This window comes from Protopterus annectens, chromosome 4.part0 (assembly GCF_019279795.1).
Source record: "Protopterus annectens isolate FY-2018-M chromosome 4.part0, PAN1.0, whole genome shotgun sequence".
In the NCBI taxonomy this organism is placed as follows: Eukaryota; Metazoa; Chordata; order Ceratodontiformes; family Protopteridae; genus Protopterus; species Protopterus annectens.
The window spans coordinates 1,213,627,658-1,213,654,230 of NC_056733.1; the positions used below are offsets into that span (position 1 = coordinate 1,213,627,658).

The 26,573-nt window shown below is 39.6% G+C and overlaps 1 protein-coding gene across 3 annotated transcripts in view; it reads right to left on the reverse strand.

The window, feature by feature from the left end:
- LOC122799824 (serine/threonine-protein kinase 32A-like) overlaps positions 1-26,573 on the reverse strand; it is a 1,819,471-nt gene that overhangs the window by 1,211,937 nt on the left and 580,961 nt on the right. For all 3 annotated transcript variants that reach the window (XM_044069142.1, XM_044069143.1, XM_044069141.1), the window contains exon 5: positions 19,709-19,882. In XM_044069142.1, the coding sequence (XP_043925077.1) occupies positions 19,709-19,882 (174 nt within the window). The remainder of the gene's footprint in view (positions 1-19,708; positions 19,883-26,573) is intronic.

Below are 26,573 nucleotides of genomic sequence, written 5' to 3' on the forward strand. Positions count from 1 at the left end.
ACTGGCTCAGTGAAGCATGTTGTATCCTTTCATGTTAGAATTCGATCTGAGGGCGGCTGGATAAAGATTTCATGCCCATTGTTTTAAGGCTAAAGTTTATGACTAGAATTTAGATGTGGAAGGTGCTTTATTGCTTTAGTTTCTGTTAGTATATACACATGAAATGTCTTCTATTGTTGTAAGTTTCTGTGCAGGTGTTAGATTGCTAAATAATGCAGTTTGTGGCCTGAGAACTCAGACCAGGTGTTAAGATGATGCAATATGAATACTGGGAAAACCTAAGTGTCAAAAATGATATAATTTGGGGGAGGGACCCAGCAAACATGTTTGTTAGTAATGTTTAAATTCTATTTCTCACAAGAGACCCGAGGCATTTTGATCTGAACATCTAACTTATCAGCACTCTGCTTATGCTCACATGTAAGTCTGCAGCACTGTGATATCTTGTAGGAATAGTTAAAGCTAGTAAAGATTAATTGGGTATTTTTCTTTGAAACCAGACCTGTCCTACTGTACTATTTTAAGTTTCTGTGTTATCTGTGAACTCTTAGATATCTCTGTGATGTAGATTTGTCTTGTGTTTTAATTATTTATTATTAAATATTTTTAAAACCTTCTACCTGTGGCTGGTTTGTGTAGAGATGAAGTATGCTTTAGAGTGCATTATATATTTATAGATTTTACTGTCTAAGCCCTTCCAATAAGCCTTAGACTGTATAGTCACATTACCATTGGATATTAATATTGCACAGTAATAATTGGACACCCTTTTAAGGGCCTTTTAGTAGCTGATATTATTAACTGGGTAGTGGCAGTAATTACTGCCGTATAGTCTGGGTAAAGGGGCACAGCTGGAGAATCTGTGTCAGCCTTTCCCAGGAGTGTCTGTGAAGTTGTATAAATACTTATCTCAAAGTGTGTGTGTGTTGTGTCAGCTACTTGGGCAGGGACACGAAGGGCTGGTTGGACAGGGATGGTACTGGAGGTTTTAGCTTGCCCAATTAGGCTGGGACCTGGACTCTATAGCTGTGCCAGTGGGGAGTCTTATTGGGGACCTGGTGAGCAAGGGAGCAACCAGCCCCAGACTGACTGTGATCTCTGTGTGCACTTATGGGAAATTGTACTTTACTGTGTGTATTAGTTATCCTTTCCTCTTCTAGGAGACGACCTCCCTGGTGTTAGTGGTGAGGATTGAGGCTTCTTGATTGCTGGGCCAGGGCATGGTCATCACAGTCAACATCACCGATACACCCAACAATGCGTAGCATTCATTGTGGTCAGCATCGCTGATACTCACACCCAAAGTACAGTTTTGTACCTACCATAAATGTAGATGTTCGAGTGCTAATACAGCTGCAGTAATCACAGATGGGTTTTCAGCCGTCAGGCGGTCCCTCGGTCGGCCGAATTCCAAAGTCTTGGTCCGGCGTCGGTTGTCGTCGCTTACTCTTCTGACGTCAGTAAGGCCAGAGTATATAAGACACAGCCGATGCCATGTTCTTCAGTCTTTCTTGCCCCAGATGTCAGGTGCCCCCAAAAGGAAGGCAATACATAAATAAGGCTTATCTACATATGCAAGCAATGCAATGTAATGCAAAATCAGTGTAAGCAAGCAAATAAAACATAGCAGGATAACCCAGTCAGGTGGTATGAAGAGGTTGTTAGGCCCCATGCCTTTACCAAGTGGGGAAGGAGGGAGGGAAACCTGTACTGCAGCTGTATTAGCACTCGAACATCTACATTTATGGTAGGTACAAAACTGTACTATGTTCATCGTGCATACAGCTGCAGTAATCACAGATGGGTAGAGTCCCAAAGCTATGCATAGGGTGGTAGGTACTATGAGGAACTGGGGTGAGCCAGAATGCCCTGCAAAACAGCAGTGGCAAAGCCTGCTCTAGTTCTGGAATATAAGGGCAGGTGGTAGTGTTTTGTGAAGGTATGTACAGAACTCCAAGTGGCTGCCTCCAAAATATCCTTAGTAGGAACACCTCTGAGGAAGGCTGTAGAGGTGGCTGTGGCCCTGGTGGAGTGAGATCTGATACCAGTAGGGACAGATTTCCCATGATAGGAATAAGTCCAAAATGGGTCTCCAGTCGGTTCCTTTTCTTGGTACCAGAAAAAGTCTTGAATAAAAACCTTGACCTTGTTGGTGTGTAGGTACCTTTTGTATAGCTCTCATGTTTAGGAGCTTTGAAATTTGCAGTTGTGCCTCTGCCCTTTGATTTTGTGGCAGGTTTGGCATGCCTCTCATTTTTGGAAGAGTGTGAAATTGAAATTTGTAGCCTCTGTTTATAATGTCCAGTATCCATTTGTCTGTTGTGACAATATGCCAATTGCTTGCAAATAATGCTAGTTTCCCTCCCAAAGGTTCTGCCAGCTGAGACTTGCTTGGCATGGAAATGAGGGAGTCATTGGGTTTGCTTCCTGTATTGTTGTGCACTGTCTTCACCACCTCTTGGTGCTGGAGATTGCCATTGTCTGCCTCTATATGATCCTTGTGATTGCCCTCTGCCCCTTGTGCGTCTGTATCTACCTCTTTGGGGCTTGTCAATGGCTGGAAAGGACCAGTTTTTTGAAGGCCAATTTCTGCTAAAATGTGGTGGTTGGACCTGTAAGAAAGCCTTGACAGTTTGCATAGATTTGGCTTTTTCTTCCATTTTCCGTAGTATCTCCTCAGCATTAGTACCAAATAGTACGTCCTTTTGTAAAGGAGCATCAAGAAGTTTAGCTTTCACATGATCAGGTAAATTTTGTTCCCTAAGCCAGGCATGTCTGCGAATGACTGATCCTGTAGCAGCCGCTCTACTGGAAGCCTCTAGGGCATCATAACCACATTGTAAGGTGTGTTTACCCACTTGCTCCACACTATGCATCATATCCTGTAACTCTTTTAAATCTGGTTGTTCAGGTTGAGACATTTTGTTCCTTAATTGTGATAACAGGTACTGTTGATATTTAATCATATGAAACTGACAGTTTAAGGCCCTCATGGCTAGGGTGGCCGAGGTATATACCTTTTTACCCCACCTTTCTAGAGATCTGGATTCCCTTTCTGCAGGGAGTGGATTCTTGGCAGTGGAGGCCTTTAATCCCTTGGGGCCTCGTGAAATGGTTTCAGGGTCAGCATTATGGCCTTTGTAGAGAAATTGGTGAGAGCTGGGTACTCTGTAATACCTATCAGGTTTTACTGGTGCAGGAGGCAGAGAATCAGGGTTAAGGCAAGCCTCTGAATAGACATCATCCAGTACATCCAAAACAGGGGGTATAGCCAGAGGTCTGTGCTGAGGTAACCAAAGAAATTCCCTAAGTCTTTTCTTGGAATCTGAAAAGTCTTGGCCTTCCCAATGGAAGTGTTCCCTCAAAGTGTGCAAGGTTTCCCCAAAAGAAAAATCCTCAGGAGGGGATACAGAAGGAATGGACTGTTCTGCATCCGAATCCTCAAAAGGGGAGTAAGAGTTTTCCTCTGCATCAGAATGTTCAGATAAAATGGATCCCTGATCAGAAGAGGGAGATTCTTCCTCCACTCTGGGTCTCTTGTCAGGAGGGGGCTGAGAACCTCTGATAAGAGTAATTAAATCTTCAGCCATTTTAAGCATCTGTTTCTTAGGCATGGGTCCAGGAGATGGGCCCTGTGCAACAGGCCTCGTGGGATGCCTGGCTGCTTTGGATTTAGTAAAAGCCTTTATTGAAAAAGAAGATGAGGGCCTAAATACACCATGGGTGGAGGTGGACCTGTCCACAATAGTAGGCTCGACATTAACAGGGGCTTCGGTTGTAGTCTGGGAAAGGGCCGAGGACCCAGCGGTCTCAGGTACAGAGGACACCGCCACAGGAGTGTCGTCGGTAGTCAGGGACTGCAAAGGCGTCTCGCTGAGAACCGGACCACGTGTGGCCTGTTTTGGCGTGGTGTCGGCGGGGACTGCGGGTCTCGCGTGTCGGTCCTTTTCCTTGCGTTTTTTGGACAAAATGGTAGTCGGAGTGTCCGACGACATTTTATAATCAAAAGCTTTACCAAAGTAGTGTTGGGCGAACTCCGCACGACGCTTGATAGTGCGTTTATTGAAGGTAGTGCAAAAGCGACAGCCCGAGACGTCGTGGTCTGGGCCCAAATAAGGTATGCAAAGGGAATGGAAATCCTTATGCGGTATTTGCTTCCCACAAGAAATATAATTATTAACTTTTTCTGACATCGGTCTGAGGCAAGAAAAGTTTCTAACGGGTACTTAGCTTTAAAGAAGACTTCGGTTCCAATTTTTTTTCGTAATTCAGGAGCTGGCCGACCGGCACTTGCGAACTGCTTCTGCTTCGGGCACCGTGCAGCAAAAAAGACTGAAGAACATGGCATCGGCTGTGTCTTATATACTCTGGCCTTACTGACGTCAGAAGAGTAAGCGACGACAACCGGCGGACCAAGACTTTGGAATTCGGCCGACCGAGGGACCGCCTGACAGCTGAAAACCCATCTGTGATTACTGCAGCTGTATGCATGATGAACATCAATGTGTGGCATTCATTGTGGTCAGCATCACCAATACTCACACCCAACAATGTGCGGCATTCATTGTGGTCAGCATCGCTGATACTCACACCCAACAATGTGCGGCATTCATTGTAGTCAGCAGCACCTATACTCAGCCATGAGATAGAGCAAATCTGCTGGCTGATAAATTCATCTCAAATTTTACCTCTCCATAACCCTCAGTTCTCCCCCAAGAAATACCCTCCACCAGATCTAGGTACACAGCTATATAGTAGCCTGAACTTTGACTGCCATGTGTCCACAGTTGTGAGGACGTTGTTCTGTGTGGCACAGCTTATAAGTAAAGGTAAGGCATCCAGATCCAAGAAAGTTATAGTTCCACTGTCCTCAGCCCTCATTAGACCAATAATTGAGTACAGTGCACCATTTGGCATGTACTTGATTAGGCACTTACAACAGCAGAAGTGAACCCAGATGTTCCTCACAAAGAAAATACAAGGTGTTAACAACATTCCCTATACAGATAGACTAAAAGCCCTATCCCTTTACTCTACTGACCCCTACTGACCATTAAGGGATGACCTATGACAAACTTATAAGGCACTCACAAATACAGCTCTGATGGAGCTGCTACACATCTGCAAGACAAACAGCATGAGGGTAACCTAGGGAATTGCAAATTCACACCTGGGGTAGTGCCTAGTTGTCTTTTGCACAGGGGCAATCTGTAAAATGTTCAAGGCATATGCACAAACCTATGCCATCTTCTTGCCCCTATGGGCCACATATTGGCTAAAATTGAGTTATACTGGCTAGGCTTCTAAGGGCTCTTAAGATATTAGCCTAGTAATCTCCCATCAATATAAACCTATACTGTCCTGCATCCCAGTAGAACTGACTGATGTCTATCTCTTTATTCCAACAATGTGTGGCATTCATTGTGGTCAGCATCACCTATACTCACACCCAATAATGTGCAGCATTCATTGTGGACAGTATGACGACTGGGAAGAGATGGGCGAAGGCTGCCAGCCTAGTCAAATAGTATTTAATATATAATTCTATCAACTGTATAAATAAATGTAAAATACAGGCTTGTGTTTTTAAATGTAAGAAAACACTGAAATGTTTAACTGCAAAATATGTGAGAACATTGCACTCTACTGGCTCAGTGAAGCATGTTGTATCCTTTCATGTTAGAATTTGATCTGAGGGCGGCTGGATAAAGAATTCATGCCCATTGTTTTAAGGCTAAAGTTTATGACTAGAATTTAGATGTGGAAGGTGCTTTATTGCTTTAGTTTCTGTTAGTATATACATGTGAAATGTCTTCTATTGTTGTAAGTTTCTGTGCAGGTGTTAGATTGCTAAATAATGCAGTTTGTGGCCTGAGAACTCAGACCAGGTGTTAAGATGATGCAATATGAATACTGGGAAAACCTAAGTGTCAAAAGTGATATAATTTGGGGGAGGGACCCAGCAAACAAGTTTGTTAGTAATGTTTAAATTCTATTTCTCACAAGAGACCTGAGGCATTTTGATCTGAACATCTAACTTATCAGCACTCTGCTTATGCTCACATGTAAGTTTGCAGCACTGTGATATCTTGTAGGAATAGTTAAAGCTAGTAAAGATTAATTAGGTATTTTTCTTTGAAACCAGACCTGTCCTACTGTACTATTTTAAGTTTCTGTGTTTATCTGTGAACTCTTAGATATCTCTGTGATGTAGTAAATTTGTCTTGTGTTTTAATTATTTATTATTAAATATTTTTAAAACCTTCTACCTGTGGCTGGTTTGTGTAGAGATGAAGTATGCTTTAGAGTGCATTATATATTTATAGATTTTACTGTCTAAGCTCTTCCAATAAGCCTTAGACTGTATAGTCACATTACCATTGGATATTAATATTGCACAGTAATAATTGGACACCCTTTTAAGGGCCTTTTAGTAGCTGATATTATTAACTGGGTGGTGGCAGTAATTACTGCCGTATAGTCTGGGTAAAGGGGCACAGCTGGAGAATCTGTGTCAGCTTTTCCCAGGAGTGTCTGTGAAGTTGTATAAATACTTATCTCAAAGTGTGTGTGTGTTGTGTCAGCTACTTGGGCAGGGACACGAAGGGCTGGTTGGACAGGGAGGGTACTGGAGGTTCTAGCTTGCCCAGTTAGGCTGGGACCTGGACTCTATAGCTGTGCCAGTGGGGAGTCTTATTGGGGACCTGGTGAGCAAGGGAGCAACCAGCCCCAGACTGACTGTGATCTGTGTGTGCACTTAAGGGAAATTAGACTTTACTGTGTGTATTAGTTATCCTTTCCTCTTCTAGGAGACTACCTCCCTGGTGTTAGTGGTGAGGATTGAGGCTTCTTGATTGCTGGGCCAGGGCATGGTCATCACAGTCAGCATCACCGATACTTACACCCAATAATGCACAGCATTCATTGTGGTCAGCATCGCTGATACTCACACCCAACAATGTGCGGCATTCATTGTGGTCAGCATCACTGATACTCACACCCAACAATGTGCAGCATTCATTGTAGTCAGCATCTCCTATACTCAGCCATAAGATAGAGCAAATCTGCTGGTTGATAAATTCACCTCAAATTTTACCTCTCCATAACCCTCAGTTCTCCCCCAAGAAATACCCTCCACCAGATCTAGGTACACAGCTATATAGTAGCCTGAACTTTGACTGCCATGTGTCCACAGTGGTGAGGAAGTTGTTCTGTGTGGCACAGCTTATAAGTAAAGGTAAGGCATCCATATCCAAGAAAGTTATAGTTCCACTGTACACAGCCCTCATTAGACCAATAATGGAGTACAATGCACCATTTGGCATGTACTTGATTAGGCACTTACAACAGCAGAAGTGAACCCAGATGTTCCGCACAAAGAAAATACAAGGTGTTAACAACATGCCCTATACAGATAGACTAAAAGCCCTATCCCTTTACTCTACTGACCCCTACTGACCATTAAGGGATGACCTATGACAAACTTATAAGGCACTCACAAATACAGCTCTGATGGAGCTGCTACACATCTGCAAGACAAACAGCATGAGGGTAACCTAGGGAATTGCAAATTCACACCTGGGGTAGTGCCTAGTTGTCTTTTGCACAGGGGCAGTCTGTAAAATGATCAAGGCATATGCACAAACATATGCCATCTTCTTGCCCCTACGGGCCACATATTGGCTAAAATTGAATTATACTGGCTAGGCTTCTAAGGGCTCTTAAGATATTAGCCTAGTAATCTCCCATCAGTATAAACCTATACTGTCCTGCATCCCAGTAGAACTGACTGATGTCTATCTCACTCATCTTTTAATTCCAGTATTGTTTGCGATTTTGCATTCTATATATAAAAGCTATTACATGCATCTACAATCCTCCTTGCAGAAATGTTTTTACATTACTTGGTTTATAGTATATATTATCCTCTGAGGAACACTGCTTCAAGTTAATTCCCTTTAGATATTTAGATGTCAGTATTATACCCCTTATTTTTTTCCAGTGTATATATATATGAAGTTATTTTGGTCCATCTTTTTGTATTGACTTTTAGTACATCAGCACCATTTTGTTACACTTGGTGGTATCATTTTCATTCCTGAATGTTCTTGCAGAACTGTCATCTACAGGACCATAAATGAATATCAGCCACAGCAACTCTAGTCACAATAATTGTTCTGCTGACTACTTTTGTTGACTCTCACTTTTTTATAAAATGTTATGATTTCTCAAATCTGGGAATTTCCCAGTCACCCATTTTTTCCATAGTTTAAGAGTCACAGTTGTTTCCTGATATTATAAATTACTACCTCCAGAAATACTCACAAAGGTATTATAGCCTGACAGGGACTTGCTGTATAACTTCTAAAGAATAAATTATAATCTCGGAAATTTATTTTTACAATCCCTGCTCCTTCTGAGCCAAACATCTTCTAATACAGTTCAATTCACACTATGCCATCCTTAGCAGAAAATGCATGTTCTGCTGCATTGCAAAGGACATACTCATATCTTACTCCTTTTTCTTTCTTTAGTTAGTTATTGGCATTTGTTTTCCAGCAGAGGCCCAGGCAGAAAAGCTTCAGATACATAGAAATGTAATGCAAAAGGAAGTAATAATTAACAAATAATTAAAAAGAAGATATAATTAACAAATAATTTTAACAAATCCAAGAATAATTGCTAAAATAATACAATTTAGACGTTTAGGAACTCATGATTACAATAAGAGGTGATCCATGAGAACAGAAGACCAAACACAAAACAATAGATGAATAGTGATCAGTTTTATATTTATATTTCTAGAAAGGATACATAATGATGCTTTAGGGGATGAAGTAAGAAAGGGGGATGAGAAGAAGGGAGACAGGTAATGAAGTCTGAATGCGGAACAGAAGAGAGGAAATAAAGAGGCAAGGATAAGGAGCAGAGAAGTATGAAGTGAGTGTAGACAAGGGTGACTGGATTGAGACAAGCAAAGTGAGGAGAGGAGAAGGGGAAGAGATGACATAAGTAAGAGAGAAATTATGGTAAGATTGGTATTTGGAGAAAGGGGAGGAATAGGTGCAGAAGGCATGGGTATAGAAGTTAGTGGAATTAATTCAGGGGGAGGGTGAAATTAGATTATGAAGAGACAGAGGTTTAGGGTTAAGGGATTTAACTTGGCTTGGAGCATGTGTAAATCAAGAAATGGAAAAGAATTATTTGAGAACGTGTTTGCTTGGGCAATGTATACCTTTACACATAAACTTTAGAATCTTAAATATGATATATAGAGCACTTTGTATGATGCCTAAGACTGTGTGTACACTGATTAGTACAGCCACTGTAATTGTTTGTATTCTGTACTGTTCTTGTTCAAAACAGCTATATACCTTTTTCTTTCTAATTCATTATTAATACAGCTTTTCCATTTCAAAATGTCTGCTGCAGAACTAGTACAACAGATATCTTACTGCAAAGATCTTTCTAACGCCCAAAGAATATAGCACCAAATTAAATAATGTGAATTGTAGTTAAAACTGTGTACTAGCAACCCAATAATCAATAACTGCTTAGGTGAGTTAAAAAACTCACTTTCAAGGTACTGGCAACTTTTTTTTTTTTGGTAACCATCACTATTAAAAAGAAATTGTAATGGTTCTAAAAATAAGTAAACACAAACAGCCTAATAAATCACTCTGGAAAGAATATTCCAGACTTTTTCACAAAACGTCATGCCATTGCTGACTACAAAGATCATTTTCCTTTCCACTGTATCTATGGGGCTTAATGGAAGTTTGTGGAAGCATGCCTGAGTTGTTTTTCTCCTGCTGACCAACATAAATTACAAATGCCACACTCACCATAGAGTCTTGTAATTTCAGGATATTAATGTAAAGCTTACCACACCTCAAAGCCTTCAAGACCATCACAGGCAAATAAAATGGCACATACTGACCACTCCCACCACTGTATTTCATGGAGACTTGTTTCTAAAATGGCTTATTGCACTTGATAACTATGCATGCATTTCAGTATTATGGTATAATGGCTGAAACGCTGCGTCACAAATCAGTGAAAAGAAATCTAGTGAATGGCAGTAGTGTAGATCTAATAGGAGGAAAAAACAACCTGTATAAAAAGTGACTTCACTGCACTGAAGCATACCTGCATTCACAAACTTTAGTAATTTCATTAAGGAACATAAACATCTGGCAGAGTGGTAGAGCAAACTGTGAACAACTGTAATAATTAAACTCTGATACAATGCATCCAGCAAGACAAACGGACGATTGTTATTCTCATAAACATTACTTGGAGTAACCAAATCCGAGATTCTGACAAAAAGAATAACTTTACAAAGCCAGGAGTGAAACTAGAACGTACATTACTGTACAGTCTGAGGTCATCCATGTGGGAACATCAATCTGCTACCGTGCTCTGATGCCACAAATACTAGACACATAGGTATGGAGCTGTGCCTGACCCAAGCACCTGCCTTGGTTTATACTTACATAGCCTCAGCACAGAAAGGAAAGTCGTGGTCAGACATGTTAAGCTGTGACACAAGCAATGGGGTTCCTGAATGTTACTTTTACAGTTTTCTTTTCATTTAAATCATAAAGGATATTAACATGAGTATTATATAAAGCACTTAACAGTCATGGTCTGAATTTTGACATTTATAGACAAGTCATATAAATAGAACTATGAATATAAATATAAACACATATAATGTAACATATTTACACATGTAACTAATTTATTTATTTTGTTATGAGATTGCTACACTGATAGATGCATATCTTTCCAGGCAAGATCCAGGTACAATGCAAGTGAAATAAAATCAACCAGCAATTATTGGAAGAAAATATAATGAAAACTAACAATCAATCTGTAGCCTTTATCTATTTAGTTATCTGTCTCAAAAATTAGAAGTTTGCCAACATAGTTGCCAATAAAACTGACTCTTGAGCCCTGCCAGAGACAGACTGGAGATAACTGGTCTAACTACAGTGGAATTATGAGAATGCCATTCAGTAGTATATACCCTTTAATTTAACTTCACTTCAAAATACTCCGAAAAGCATGGGAAGTTGCTTTCAGGTCTTTGCATCCATAACTCCCCCTTAGCTAATTTTAGATAGCTCTGTTTTATTCAGTTGCTCATACACACACACACACACACACACACACACACACACACACACACACACACACACACACACACACACACACACACACACACACACACACACACACACACACACACACACACACACACACTCTCTCTCTCTCTCAAAACTGTCCAGATTTTTGCAGAATGTCCAGATTTTAGCTTCATGTTGTTGGTCTGTTACTAATAAAATTTGTGGTTTTCTAGCAAATCATTGAAAACTGAAGTCACTAAATAATGACAAACATTTGAGTATCAGACTTCATATATTTCTGAAAATGCATGCTAACACAAAACTTTTTTTTTCTTCTAGCAGCTTTCCAAGTTTATAAAAGCGATATTGAAAACGTGTTCATATTTTTGAGCCTTTGTCCCCCAATTATTTTAGGCTTTGTCCAGATTTTTTGTGCTAAGAAGTTGAGATATATCTCACTCTCACAGACACACACGCACACACACACGCACACGCACACACGCACACGCACACACACATACATACATTTATTGTTCTAGTACCTTGTTTATCCTATTGAGAGTCTTGGGAGTGGTTAACACTGAACAGCCTGCCTGTCCCTGGAGGAGTGGTTACTGCCTAGAAGCTGTAGTTTTATTGGCCATTTTGGGTCAATTCTAAACTCCTTGATCTCTCTCTCTCTCTTAAAACCCTACAACTGTCTTTTTGCGCGGTTTTGCGCACTGAGCAGCATCGGGCAGTGCCGCCTAAACAGGTTTAAACTATTCCAGGCTCCACAAAGTCTGCTCTTCACTTTTTCCCTTAGAACTTTCAAACTCTCAAAGTAATCACCCTATTCTCTTTCTAAAGCCCTGCCCTATCTCAGCTCTTATAAGGAAACACTAACTAACTAAAGCACTACACCCTCCTTGACTTCTCATAAGTATTAGGCTCCCGATTGGTCCTTCCTGATCAAGTGAAAAATCAGTTCCCTTCCCTAATCTGATCAGTAAAAAACCAGTTCCCTATACTAATCTGGTATGTCCAAGGGTCAGTTTCAAGGTTACGCTCCAGTCCAGCTGGTGAATCTGGGAATTTTGAGGCAATGTTACAATTGCCTTATGTACACAGACAACCCTCTCCTCCTTCCAACAAACTCTAATACATGCGAGAGATGCAGTTACACAGCCAAACTGGAGGCAGAGCTCTCTCAACCCAAGACTGGCACAGTCAGTCAGGAGGAAAAGGTAACCACCCACACCACAAATCCAGTCTCACACAGACCTATTGCACCTGCATACCCAACACATAAACACACAAAAACATACTTGGAGGCTCTAAATAAAAATCTGCCTAAACAGCAAAGATCTCCTAAGCAGATATCCAAACAACAGCCAACCCTCAACAATACCCACGAATCACATATCTCACAAAATCAGTGTGCCTCACAGTCACAGCCCTTAAGGACAAACAACACACCAAATACACTTGTTATAGGGGACTCTATTGTCCGGCACACGGACGTCCCGCTCACCAGACTGAACAAGGAGAAGGTCACTGTAAGCTGCCTGTCGGGTGCCAGGATCCACCATATAACGCAAGCACTCAGGTCACTCCAAAGCAAGTACAAGTATGACTCCGTCATTGTCCATGCTGGTGTGAATGACCTGAGATGTACCTCCCTGGACTACATGAAAAGAGACATAGAGGAGCTCTGTGACCATGTAGCCCAGGCTGGTATGACCCTGACCTTGAGTAGCATCTTGCCCTCACCGAGAATGATGCCACAGTATAAAGACAAAATGATCAGTTTCAACAATTGGCTAAAGTATTGGTGTCATTCAAAGGGGATCCAGTGTCTGTCAGCCTGGGATGACATGCTCGACAAGCCACATTCGCTTAGGGACGGCTTGCACCTGTCACCCTTAGGCTTTCGTGATACTGGCCAAGGCTCTTGCCACCCCATAGTGCCTTTTAGGCAAGGCTCAAAGGACAAACCCACCTCCGTAGACAACCCAAGGATAAAAAACTAAAGGTAATGCTACTCAATGCCAGAAGTCTAAACCTCAAGATGCACACACTCGAGGCTCTCCTCAGTATGGAGAAAATCGATGTCTGTGCAGTAACAGAAACCTGGTTCAAGGCTCCTGAGAGCACCCCAGCACTACCAGGTTATAACTCATACCATGTGTTTCGGCCCCAAAACTCGGACCAAAGCACAAAAGGAGGGGGAGTATCTATATTCATCAAAGATGCCTACACCTCCAGGTTAGTGGCACTGCACGAAGCATCGGAAACCATCCATGTGCAACTAACAGCGGGCAAAACTGCCTTTCAGTTTGTAGCCTGCTACAGAACACCCTCCCTATTACAGGAACCCCACTTGGCATTCCTAAGAACACTGGAGAATATGAAGGTCTCTCCAAACACTATGTTATTGGGTGACTTCAACTACCCAAACATTGACTGGGAAAACTACTCAAGCCCAAACACCCTCACCCAATGGTTCCTTGAATTTATAAACTCTAACGTGATGGAACAACTGGTCACCACTCCCACAAGAGGGAACAACATATTAGACCTGGTCATCACCAACATGGGGACTCTATGTTCCACACCGGAGGTAAACCTCTCATTGGCAAGATCAGACCATAAACAAATTTCACTGGACATCCATATCCCGTCCCCACCCCCAGCCAAGGAGATCATTGTAAAGAATTTCTCAAAAGCTAACTTTGCACTTCTCAAGACTGAGGTGGAATCCTTCAAAGCCCCCGGGCCAGAGGATAATACAGCCCAATCCGCAGAATCCTTTACAAATGCATTCTATGAGCACCTGCAGGAATGCATGGATCATGCTATCCCAAATAAAACCAAGACTCACTCCTCCAAAAGCAGGAGACCGGTCTGGTGGACCCCAGCCATAAATAAGCTTTACAACAGAAGGAGGAAGCTATTACATGACAGAGCAAAATCCCAAAAAGGGAAGGCATCTCTGATCAGTATTAGCAAGAAACTTCGATCCTTCATAAAATCATCAAAGGCCAGTTTCGAACGAAAAATTGCCCTAGACTCTAAAGATAATCACAAGGCCTTCTTTAGTTATGTCAGGAATATGGGTGGAAACTCCCAGATATGCTCTGAATTGTTGCATAACGGTACAAAATATACCAAACCTACAGACATAGCCAACATCCTGGCAGACAGATTCAGCGCAAACTTCTCCCCCCCCTTCCCCCCAAAGGAGCAAATGCCTATCCCAGCTGAATGTAACCTCCCTGACATCACAGATGCACAGGTGAAAGCTGCCCTCTCCAAAGCAAAAAACACAGCATCTATGGGACCGGACGGTGTCCCCGGCTGTGTCTTACATGAGCTCCAAGAAGAACTGAACCCTCACATTAAGTCGCTGTTCAAACTTAGCCTTACTACAGGATATGTACCCAAAGAATGGCATACAGCTACAGTGGTCCCACTCCACAAAGGTGGTGCCACAATGGACCCCGGGAACTATTGCCCCATAAGCCTGACTAGTCTGGTCTGTAAAGCTATGGAGCGTATCATGGAACTCATAAACAAAGACATTGGGAGTCTCCAGACACTGGACCCTACCCAGTTCGGCTTTGTTAAGGGCAGATCTTGCCTCTTAAACCTAGATGATTTCTTTGAAACAGTTACCAAAGCCATAGATGAGGGCAAGGTAGTCCACACAGCCTACCTGGACCTGCCTCGACACAATACCCCACTCGGGCATCATAAATAAGCTTACCAGCTTAAATATCAACCTCTATATCACAAGATGGGTTGCAAACTGGCTCAGAGATAGAACCCACATGGTCAGAATCGCAGGTGCCATGTCCGAATCCAAACCAGTTAGAAGTGGCGCCCCACAGGGCTCAGTTCTGAGACCTCTCTTGTTCAGTATATACTTCTCTGAGATTCAGGCTAACACGGGGGGATTATGGCTGACAAAGTTTGCAGATGACTGCAAACTGAGGGCCATAATCGAATCTCCAGCTGAAACAAACATCCTCCAAAAGGGTCTCACAGAGACGGATGCTTGGTACCAGAGCCACGGCCTCAAGCTAAATGCTAAAAAGTGCATAGTCATCCCCTTTGGGAAAAACAAGGTGCCCACAAATTACCACATAGGTGGTAATCCATTAAGTACGGAAGAAGTAATTAGAGATTTGGGGACCAACGTAGATAATAATCTCTCCTTTGATAATCACGTTGCCAAAGTGGTTAGAAAGACCTTCTATATAGCCCACCTTATCACAAAAGGGTTCGCATCTAGATCAAGAGAGGTCATTGTGCCTCTACTCATCACTCATCAGGCCCATAATTGAATACAATGCCCCTTTTGGGATGTACCTTACCCGACACCTGCAGCAACTGGAGACACCCCAAAAGTACCTCACCAAGAGGATCATGGGCTACAAACAGATGTCCTATTCAGCTCGACTAAAGAAACTCCAGCTCTACTCAGTTGCTTACCGCCTACTCAGAGGCGATCTATGCCTGACGTACAAAGCCATGTCAAACCCAGAATTAATGGACATGCTCCACCTCAAAAAATCCAAGTCCCTTAGAGCTACACGCTCCAGCACAAATATAAATAGGACATGCTGGAGGGACAGATTCATCTCCCAGAGGCTCTCCTCACTCTGGAATAGAATCCCAATTCATGTTAGACACAGCCCCTCGCTGACCCTCTTCAAGTGAAATCTGAACACGTGGATGGGAAATGGGATCTCTTCTGTGTCCCTGCTAGACAGAGGCACAGTAAACTAATCTTAAAAGGGGTACCTTCTGTGACCTACTTTACAGAGGCACAGTAGGCTAATCAAATAGGGAGGCAGAAGCCAAATACACTCTGGCTAGGCTTATAGATGCCCTAGGGCAGATAGCCTAGTATCTACCTATGAAACTATGAACTACAACCTATTATAACAACCAAAAGCTTAAGGCAGAAATCCAGTCTTGGATGAGATGCCAGTCCATGCACGTTCATATGCACACTATCAATTTATCTGTGGGCAGTTTGGAGGATCACTAATTTACCATGATGAATCAGTCAAACATCCATGAATAGAAGGAAAGGACATGCAAGCTCCACACAGCAGGCACCTAAGCTGGGAACCAAACCAAAGAACCAAAAATGTGATGTAGCAGTGTTAAATGTAGCATCACTGCACCATCTGCTTGTACTTTTAAGTCAGCTAAAATATCCGTTGTTATATTCTTATTATAAATTACAACAAATCTTGTTCAATCATGACACATGGTTATAGATAATCTGTTCACAAAATAAAGTGAATTTGCAATTGGTCTAAGTAATGTACATTGGTTAGTTTCACCCTTCATCTTGGTTCAATGACATGACCCCGAAAGTATTATTTCTACTTTCCTCATAAACTACATTGCTTTTACTCTGTCTTCAGTTTGACAAATGACAAAAATAATAGAATTTCTAAAATATTGAGGTTACATTAGCCATATGGTTCATCTAATAACAGGCAACTGTAGCACTGCCTATTTGAGAACAGCAGCAACAATGCTGGACATAGCCAGCAGTTCAGTTCAAAGCATAAATAAAATAAAAAAAAACACCAATTGTGGGGGGTTAATTCTGTAATTCTGCTTAGTTGTAATTTGTTTAACTTCATTATGTGGTTACAAATGCTGTAGCTTCATAGACGTACAAATGGACTTCATGAGGCTAAAGCATTAGTGTCTGAAAGACAAGCCTGCACTTACTGGTAGACTTAATAAATCTTATGGGTGGATAATGTACTGGTGAAAAGATCTGTCCTTGAGCACCTGAAGATGATAATTATTTTACCCTTCTATGAACACGGCCTGAGGAAGTCTTAGGTTATGGAGGGATGTATAGCCTTACTACCGAGTCCCAACTCAGAAGGGATGCAGAAAGAGTTCATCTGGCTAGAGTAGTAGAGTTCCTAAATATAAAACGTAGCATGTGGGCAATGGCATGGAATCCAGACAATATAGGCTTAGTCAGTTTAACATTATTTTTTTTACTAGACACTACCAATGACAACAAACTAAGCAGTGTGCATAGCATGTGTGGGTTAAATTAAGCCCCTTGGCATCATGCTTTATAAGAATTTGTTTGGAAAACTGTAGTGTATTCATCTGCCAGATACCGAAATACTAAGGGGTACAGAGAGTTGGTTAGGTCATAAGAGACAGACAGTAACAACTAAAAGGGGAAATGCCAACTGAAGAGTGAGTGCTGGGAAGTAGAACAGGATTTGTGGCTGAATTGCTTCAGTTCAGAACATTTCTATAAAAAATAGGGACTAAAGAATAACACTAAGAGATAAGTTGACTCTTGGTAAGCTAAGATAGCTGGAAGGGTTGATGCGTGCCAGTGGATGTTTTATTGCATTCAGTGAAAGTATCCATAAATGCTGTCTGCTTTTGGAAGTGCCCATGTGTTGGATATAGAAAAAACATATGGCTATTGTAATTACCTGAGAGATGAATTATGCACCCTGGGGCAAGATAACAGTAACAGATGTAAATAAACCTGCCACGTTGATGGCGCATAGTGGGAATATCTGTCTGTGGTGAGCATACCGTGTGCTAAAGGGAATAATAGTGAAAGGGCTGGGGCATCCAGCAGTAAGGTTTCCCTTTAAAATGACATCAGCTCTGTTTATTAGGCTATGCAGTGCCACCCCACTGGGGCAGCATTGTAGGGCTTGGCACGTGCATGCAAGAGGAGAGGTGACACAGGTGGATGCTTGTAGGGGGATGGAGGGAAGTGCAAACACCTATGGAGAATTCGTGCAGTAGCATGCATGACTGACACGGTGGTGGTGTGAATGAGTGAGTGTTTAGTCGGCAGTATGCAAGCCATAAAACTAAAATACACACACACACACACACACACACACACACACACACACACACACACACACACACACACACACACACACACACAGCATTTTTTATTCTGCTATGAGGGATCCTCAGACGTCCATCACCCAAGTTTTATTACTAGGAATAAATAAGTCACTGTTCAATTAATAAACCTCAAGGGCATGAGATCAGCAAAGGAAAAAAAAAAAACAATGACAAATATTTTTTAAAAAGATATAAAAAAAATGGGGCACACTGCTAGGGGTGCAGACACTAAAGATGCAGACAGCATCCTCATAATATAGTCAGTGTTTACCTGCTAGGGGTGCAGACACTAAAGATGCAGACAGCATCCTCATAATATAGTCAGTGTTTACCTGCTAGGGGTGCAGACACTAAAGATGCAGACAGCATCCTCATAATATAGTCAGTGTTTATAAGATTTTATGTATAATTCTGTCATTTATTCTGTTGGCTCTTTTAGAAAATGAATATTAAGATGGCTGAATCTGCCTGAAGCTTTACCAAAATAAAGATACTGCAGAATACAGAGTGCAAAGAAAGGCCTGTAGTTATGAAAATGTTTACAGTGGAGGACAGAAGGGAACTAGAAGATACGATATGAATTCTCTGAAATGGATGCTGCCTTTCATGATGGATTATGCTGATAGAATAGAATTGAAAGCATGGATGGAAGCAGATGTTGCAAAAGTGGTAAATGGAAGGAGTGGAAGATTTAAGGTTAACATGAAGAATAACTACTGCAGGAAAGGGGTAGGGATGTTCTGCAATAGTTTGATGTATGGATCATGGGTCATACATCTATCAGAGAATCTATGAATGGATGGCGTGAGTAGGGAATGCAAGGTGCAACTATGTAAGGCTGATTGCAGCACTAAGATGAACAAGATGCAGCAAAATTCATACTTAATCATCATCCCCACATATGCATTTGCTTGTAACCACAGTTACCAGAATGGCTCCCTAATGAAACTGCTAGTATTTTTGATTGACCTCACAAGTTTTCACCCCCACCCCAAGCCAGTAATAAACTCCTTTTAGCTAGGAGACTACAGGACATAGAAATATTGGGTATGTTTTCATTATTAGTATGGGGTGTGTTTATTACTGACCTGCTTGCTACAAAAAAAACATTGCTGACATTACGATGATGTTATTATGCCTTTTACTTTACCTTGTTCTCATTTTCTCTACATATAATAACCTGTTAATTGTATTAACACTTCATTTGAACTGCGTTTGATTAACTGTTAACTATGTCTTAATTTTCTTTGTATCTGTAAAATCTCTGGAGCTTTTCTCCTCGGGTCTCCACTGAAAATGGGCCTCTGGCTCAGTTGGACTAAGTTAACAAATGTCAAATAAATAAATAAGTTCAGTCAAAAAACATCAATGTTGCCATACAGCCTCAGCTACATATAGATCAACTTAACTTGGAGAAATATGAAATCCATGGGATACTGCAATCTCATCCTAAGTGCAAATCCTAATAGTTGCACATTAGTTACTATAAAAAATGTCTGATTACAAATGATGTCAAGCAGAAACCTAGCATCCTATTGGAATGCGCAAACATAATAATGATATGAATAAAGTGATTAACCAAGTACAGAACTGGACACATCATAAGGGGTCCTTCATCTTTAGCAAAAAGGTGTGATGTATTAGAGAGGTTATAGACTGACCTGTGAATGATGCGCTTACTCTTTAAGTAATCCAGTGCAAGGGCCACTTCACAGATGTACAGCTTCACAGTCTCCTCCTTAAAACGAACATTTTGCTGAATATGATAACGTAGGTCTCCTCCCAGCAAAAGATCGACAACCATGAACATGTCTTCTTCATCTTGAAATGAATACCTGAAACATGGAAGCAAAGCAAATATCATAGTGAGGTTTAAACTTCAGAAAGTCCCCTCTAACTTTATATCACATGCATGTAAATAGCAAATATATAAAAAAGGCTTCTCTCTCTCTCCGGCTACAACGGCATAGGTTTTTTGTCACAAAACTGCAGCTGGCTGTTGTCCAAACAGTGTGTCTGGATAATGGACTCAGCCAAGGAGATGAATCACATTAAGACATACTACTTCTTAGGCTAGGGGCAAGGGAATCCACTCATCCTTGGACCAACTTTAAGTAGAGAATGATGGGAACTGCAGTCAACCCAAATGGCATTTTACCAATGCATTATTGCAAATGTCCCACTGTCAGAAAGGATGCATGAGAGTACTGGTTTCTGCAGAGAATGTCAAAAAGCTAAACCACTTTGTCCTCACTCGCCACTTATGAGGCATAGTAGAACCTATGAATCATTATATCTTCTTCTTCAAGAGGAATCTTGATGAGTGGATGGGAGATTGTAGGTTTACCCCGGGTATCACTTCTGTGTCACTGTTAGACAGAGGCACAGTATACTAACCTCGAAAAAGGGCATAGCAAAATAAATTTAAAATGGGTGGCGAAAGCCAAACACATTCTGGCTAGGCTTATAAATGCCCTAGGGCAGATAGCCTAGTATGAACCTATGAACCTATATCACCCAGGCAGATTCACGACTCTGATACAGTTAATGTGGACAGTGGCTGTGTTGGGCTAAGTAAAGAGAAATCCAAGGCACCAAAAAAAAGCAGATGAAAAAGAATGGTAAGGAAAAAGGTAACAAACACACACATTGTATAAAAGTATAAGGATGGATCTTGGGGAAAAAGGTAATAAACACACACATTGTATAAAAGTATAAGGATGGATCTTGGGGAAAAAGGTAATAAATACACATATTGTATAAAAGTATAAGGATGGATCTTGGGGAAAAAAGATAATAAACACACACATTGTATAAAAGTATAAGGATGGATCTTGGGGAAAAAGGTAATAAACACACATATTGTATAAAAGTATAAGGATGGATCTTGGGGAAAAAGGTAATAAACACACATATTGTATAAAAGTATAAGGATGGATCTTGGGGAAAAAGGTAATAAATACACATATTGTATAAAAGTATAAGGATAGATCTTGGGGAAAAAGGTAATAAACACACATATTGTATAAAAGTATAAGGATGGATCTTGGGGAAACAGCTAATAAATACACATATTGTATAAAAGTATAAGGATGGATCTTGCGGAAAAAGGTAATAAATACACATATTGTATAAAAGTATAAGGATGGATCTTGGGGAAAAAGGTAATAAACACACATATTGTATAAAAGTATAAGGATGGATCTTGGGGAAAAAGGTAATAAATACACAAATTGTATAAAAGTATAAGGATGGATCTTGGGGAAAAAGGTAATAAACACACATATTGTATAAAAGTATAAGGATGGATCTTGGGGAAAAAGGTAATAAATACACATATTGTATAAAAGTATAAGGATGGATCTTGGGGAAAAAGGTAATAAATACACATATTGTATAAAAGTATAAGGATGGATCTTGGGGAAAAAGGTAATAAACACACATATTGTATAAAAGTATAAGGATGGATCTTGGGGAAAAAGGTAATAAATACACATATTGTATAAAAGTATAAGGATGGATCTTGGGGAAAAGGATAATAAACAAACATATTGTATAAAAGTATAAGGATGGATCTTGGGGAAAAAGGTAATAAATACACATATTGTATAAAAGTATAAGGATGGATCTTGGGGGAAAAGGTAATAAACACACATATTGTATAAAAGTATAAAGATGGATATTGGGGAAAAAGGTAATAAATACACATATTGTATAAAAGTATAAGGATGGATCTTGGGGAAAAGGTAATAAATACACATATTGTATAAAAGTATAAGGATGGATCTTGGGGGAAAAGGTAATAAACACACATATTGTATAAAAGTATAAAGATGGATATTGGGGAAAAAGGTAATAAATACACATATTGTATAAAAGTATAAGGATGGATCTTGGGGAAAAAGGTAATAAATACACATATTGTATAAAAGTATAAAGATGGATCTTGGGGAAAAAGGTAATAAATACACATATTGTATAAAAGTATAAGGATGGATCTTGGGGAAAAGGTAATAAACACACACATTGTATAAAAGTATAAGGATGGATCTTCGGGAAAAAGGTAATAAACACACATATTGTATAAAAGTATAAGGATGGATCTTGGGGAAAAAGATAAACACACATATTGTATAAAAGCATAAGGATGGATCTTGAGGAAAAGGGTAATAAACACACATATTGTATAAAAGTATAAGGATGGATCTTGGGGAAAAAGATAATAAACACACATATTGTATAAAAGTATAAGGATGGATCTTGGGGGAAAAGATAAGAAACACACATATTGTGTAAAGGTATAATGATGGATCTTGGGAAAAAGGTAATAAACACACATATTGTATAAAAGTATAAGGATGGATCTTGGGGGAAAAGATAATAAACACACATATTGTATAAACGTATTAAGGATGGATCTTGGGGAAAAAGATAATAAACACACATACTGTATAAAAGTATAAGGATGGATCTTGGGGAAAAAGGTAATAAACACACACATTGTATAAAAGTATAAGGATGGATCTTGGGGAGAAAGGTAATAACACACATATTGTATAAAAGTATAAGGATGGATCTCGGGGAAAAAGATAAACACACATATTGTATAAAAGCATAAGGATGGATCTTGAGGAAAAAGGTAATAAACACACATATTGTTTAAAAGTATAAGGATGGATCTTGGGGGGGAAAGATAATAAACACACAAATTGTATAAAAGTATAAGGATGGATCTTGGGGAAAAAGATAAGAAACACACATATTGTGTAAAGGTATAAGGATGGATCTTGGGAAAAAGGTAATAAACACACATATTGTATAAAAGTATAAGGATGGATCTTGGGGAAAAAGATAATAAACACACATATTGTATAAACGTATTAAGGATGGATCTTGGGGAAAAAGATAATAAACACACATATTGTATAAAAGTATAAGGATGGCTCTTGGGGAAAAAGGTAATAAACACACCTATTGTATAAAAGTAGAATGATGGATCTTGGGGAAAAAGATAAACACACACATATTGTATAAAAGTAAAAGGATGGATCTTGGGGAAAAAGGTAATAAGCACACATACTGTATAAAAGTATAAGGATGGATCTTGGAGAAAAAGATAAAAACACACATATTGTATAAAAATATAAGGATGGATCTTGGGGAAAAAGATAATAAACACACATACTGTGTAGAAGTAGAAGGATGGATCTTGGGGAAAAAGGTAATACACACACATATTGTATAAATGTATAAGGATGGATCTTGGGGGAAAAAGGTAATAAACACACATATTGTATAAAAATATAAGGATGGATCTTGGAGAAAAGGATAATAAACACACATATTGTATAAAAGTATAAGGATGGATCTTGGGGAAAAAGATAATAAACACACATACTACATAAAAGTATAAGGATGGATCTTGGAGAAAAAGATAATAAACACACATATTGTATAAAAGTATAAGGATGGATATTGGGGGAAAAGGTAATAAACACACATATTGTATAAAAGTATAAGGATGGATCTTGGGGAAAAAGGTAATAAACACACATATTGTGTAAAACTATAAGGATGGATCTTGGGGAAAAAGATAAACACACATATTGTATAAAAGTATGAGGATGGATCTTGGGGAGGAAGATAAACACACATACTGTATAAAAGTATAAGGATGGATCTTGGGGAAAAAAGGTAATAAACACTCATATTGTATAAGGATGGATCTTGGGGAAAAAGGTAATAAACACACATATTGTATAAAAGTATAAGGATGTATCTTAGGGAAAAGGATAATAAACACACATATTGTATAAAAGTATAGGGATGGATCTTGGGGAAAAAGGTAATAAACACACATATTGTATAAAAGTATAAGGATGGATCTTGGGGAAAAAGGTAATAAATACACATATTGTATAAAAGCATAAGGATGGATCTTGAGGAAAAAGGTAATAAACACACATATTGTATAAAAGTATAAGGATGTATCTTAGGGAAAAGGATAATAAACACACATATTGTATAAAAGTATAAGGATGGATCTTGGGGAAAAAAGGTAATAAACACTCATATTGTATAAGGATGGATCTTGGGGAAAAAGGTAATAAACACACATATTGTATAAAAGTATAAGGATGTATCTTAGGGAAAAGGATAATAAACACACATATTGTATAAAAGTATAGGGATGGATCTTGGGGAAAAAGGTAATAAACACACATACTGTATAAAAGTATAAGGATGGATCTTGGTGAAAAAGGTAATAAATACACATATTGTATAAAAGTATAAGGATGGATCTTGGGTTTATATAGCAAAGTAACAAGAATTAGCTGATGGGAAGGTTACTAGTTGAGATATTGAAAGGGGGGGCACTAGATGAGGTAGTGGAGGGAGGGTCCCCAGATGAGATATTGGAAGGGGGGCACTAGATGAAATATTGGAAGTGCTACTAGCTGTCCCTGCTATTTCTAAGGCTCATGTTATAATGCTAGTCAAAGCAGGCTATGGAGCAAAGGTCATTTGTTGAATATCTATTTGGAAACTCTTAAGCATGCACTAAAACTTGGAAGGAAAACCCCTAGAAACTCAACATCTCACTCATGGGGCTCACTCTATTTTTTCACATAGGGATATGCTAGTTTCTAGGCAAATTTACATTTTGGAATTTAAATATATTTACATATTTGACATTCTGCCACATTATAATTATCATTATTAGTAGTAGTAGTAGTAGTATTAGTAGTAGCAGTAGTATTAGTAGTAGTATTAGTAGTAGCAGTAGTATTAGTAGTAGTATTAGTAGTAGCAGTAGTATTAGTAGTAGTATTAGCAGTAGCATTAGTAGTAGCAGTAGTATTAGTAGTAGCAGTAGTATTAGTAGTAGCAGTAGCATTAGTAGAAGCAGTAGTATTAGTAGTAGTAGTCTTTTGTCCCACTGCTGCCAGCAGCTCCTTCCCTCGTTCAATAGGTCTTCCTGATCCATCTTAGCCTTCCCTATGCTCAACCCAAATCACATGCTGTGGTAGTGAGGAAATCACTGACTCTGATGCAGCATCATACCATTGCTGTGGAGTGGCCCATAATTTGCCCTTCATCCTGAGATGGCTTTGCAAACTCCACAGTGGCTGCCTTCATAAGGTGGAGGCAAGCATGCTTCTGCACATGTGCAACCTCCTAAACAATGTGCAGCTCAACAGGCTCTTAATCGTGTTACTGCAGTGAGCCTAGGCAGCCTCCCTCCGTATGGGAGGGGCAAGCCAATGTCAGATGGTACTTCCCTTCCTTCCCCTTTTGGTCCTTCTGTTGCCCTAACTTCTAATTAATCATTGATCATCTGGGGCATAGTGCTTTATCCCCCTGGACTGTGGGACTAATAATAATAAGAATAATAATAATACAAATACATATTATTATTACTATTTACTTGCTAATCTGAGTTATTTGTGCCTTGTATCATTATATAATCTCTTACAGCATATTTCACATTGTTACTTTTTAGTCCTAAAGCATAGAAAAGTGAAATAAGGCAGTTACAGGACTAACTAATAAGGTTAAACTGCTTGTGACAGGTTCACAGACAAGTGATGCAGGCAGATTTAGGGTAGAGCCATTTACACTTAAAATTTCGCACTGATCATTACTGGGGTGAAGTTAAGGGACTGTAAGACATTCTTTTTGAGAGCTATAAGAGAGGGGTCTGCATAGGGTGGGTGCTGCAGACAACTCAGTATAAAATGGAGCAGATGCAGAAGTTGCCGAGGCAAGACACCTAGAGTAGAAAAGGAGTCCGCAGTGACATTTAGTTGAAAAGAAATCTCAAATAACAGCTATTTCAATAGATGGCACTGGGGAGGTGAGCTCACTGTGAGAAACTGCTAAACTGTGAGTAACCCAGAAACATAAAATAAGACAGACGTAATTTCTATAGACATGAAGACTGAACTGTTTATGGTGAACCTGTGAACGAGACACTGTACTTCTGAATCTACTGTGTGCAAAGATCCAGGAGAAACACAATGTATGTTATACTGAACTTGCTCTATACAAAGTTTGCAATAAAAAAAAAAAATCTATTTGATCTTAATGCTGACTGATTTATGTCTGAAGAGTAAGACAATTGCTGGAGGATGTGGTTAAAAACTAACTGCACTGTGTTTTTATCGTTCACCTTAGGACATCTAGATGATACAGTCAACTTTTTAGACTTGAATATTAATTTAGATATTATTAAAGAGTGTTTTCACAGTAAAGTATACAGGAAAGACACGTTTGTTAATAGTTAATTATATCGGTGGAGTCCGCAACCACGCCATATGAAAATTAATGTGATAAAGGGACAGTTTATTAAACTGAGTAGACTCAAGTGACAATGAAACATATGTTTCAGATGCAAACTATTTGAAGGAACTATTCTTTGAAAGAGGTTATGAAACTAGGTTTTAGAAAGGATTATGACAGAAGTTTACACGATGAGACATTACATTTAAACCTATTTTGAGAACTGGCTTGGAATGTTTTTTT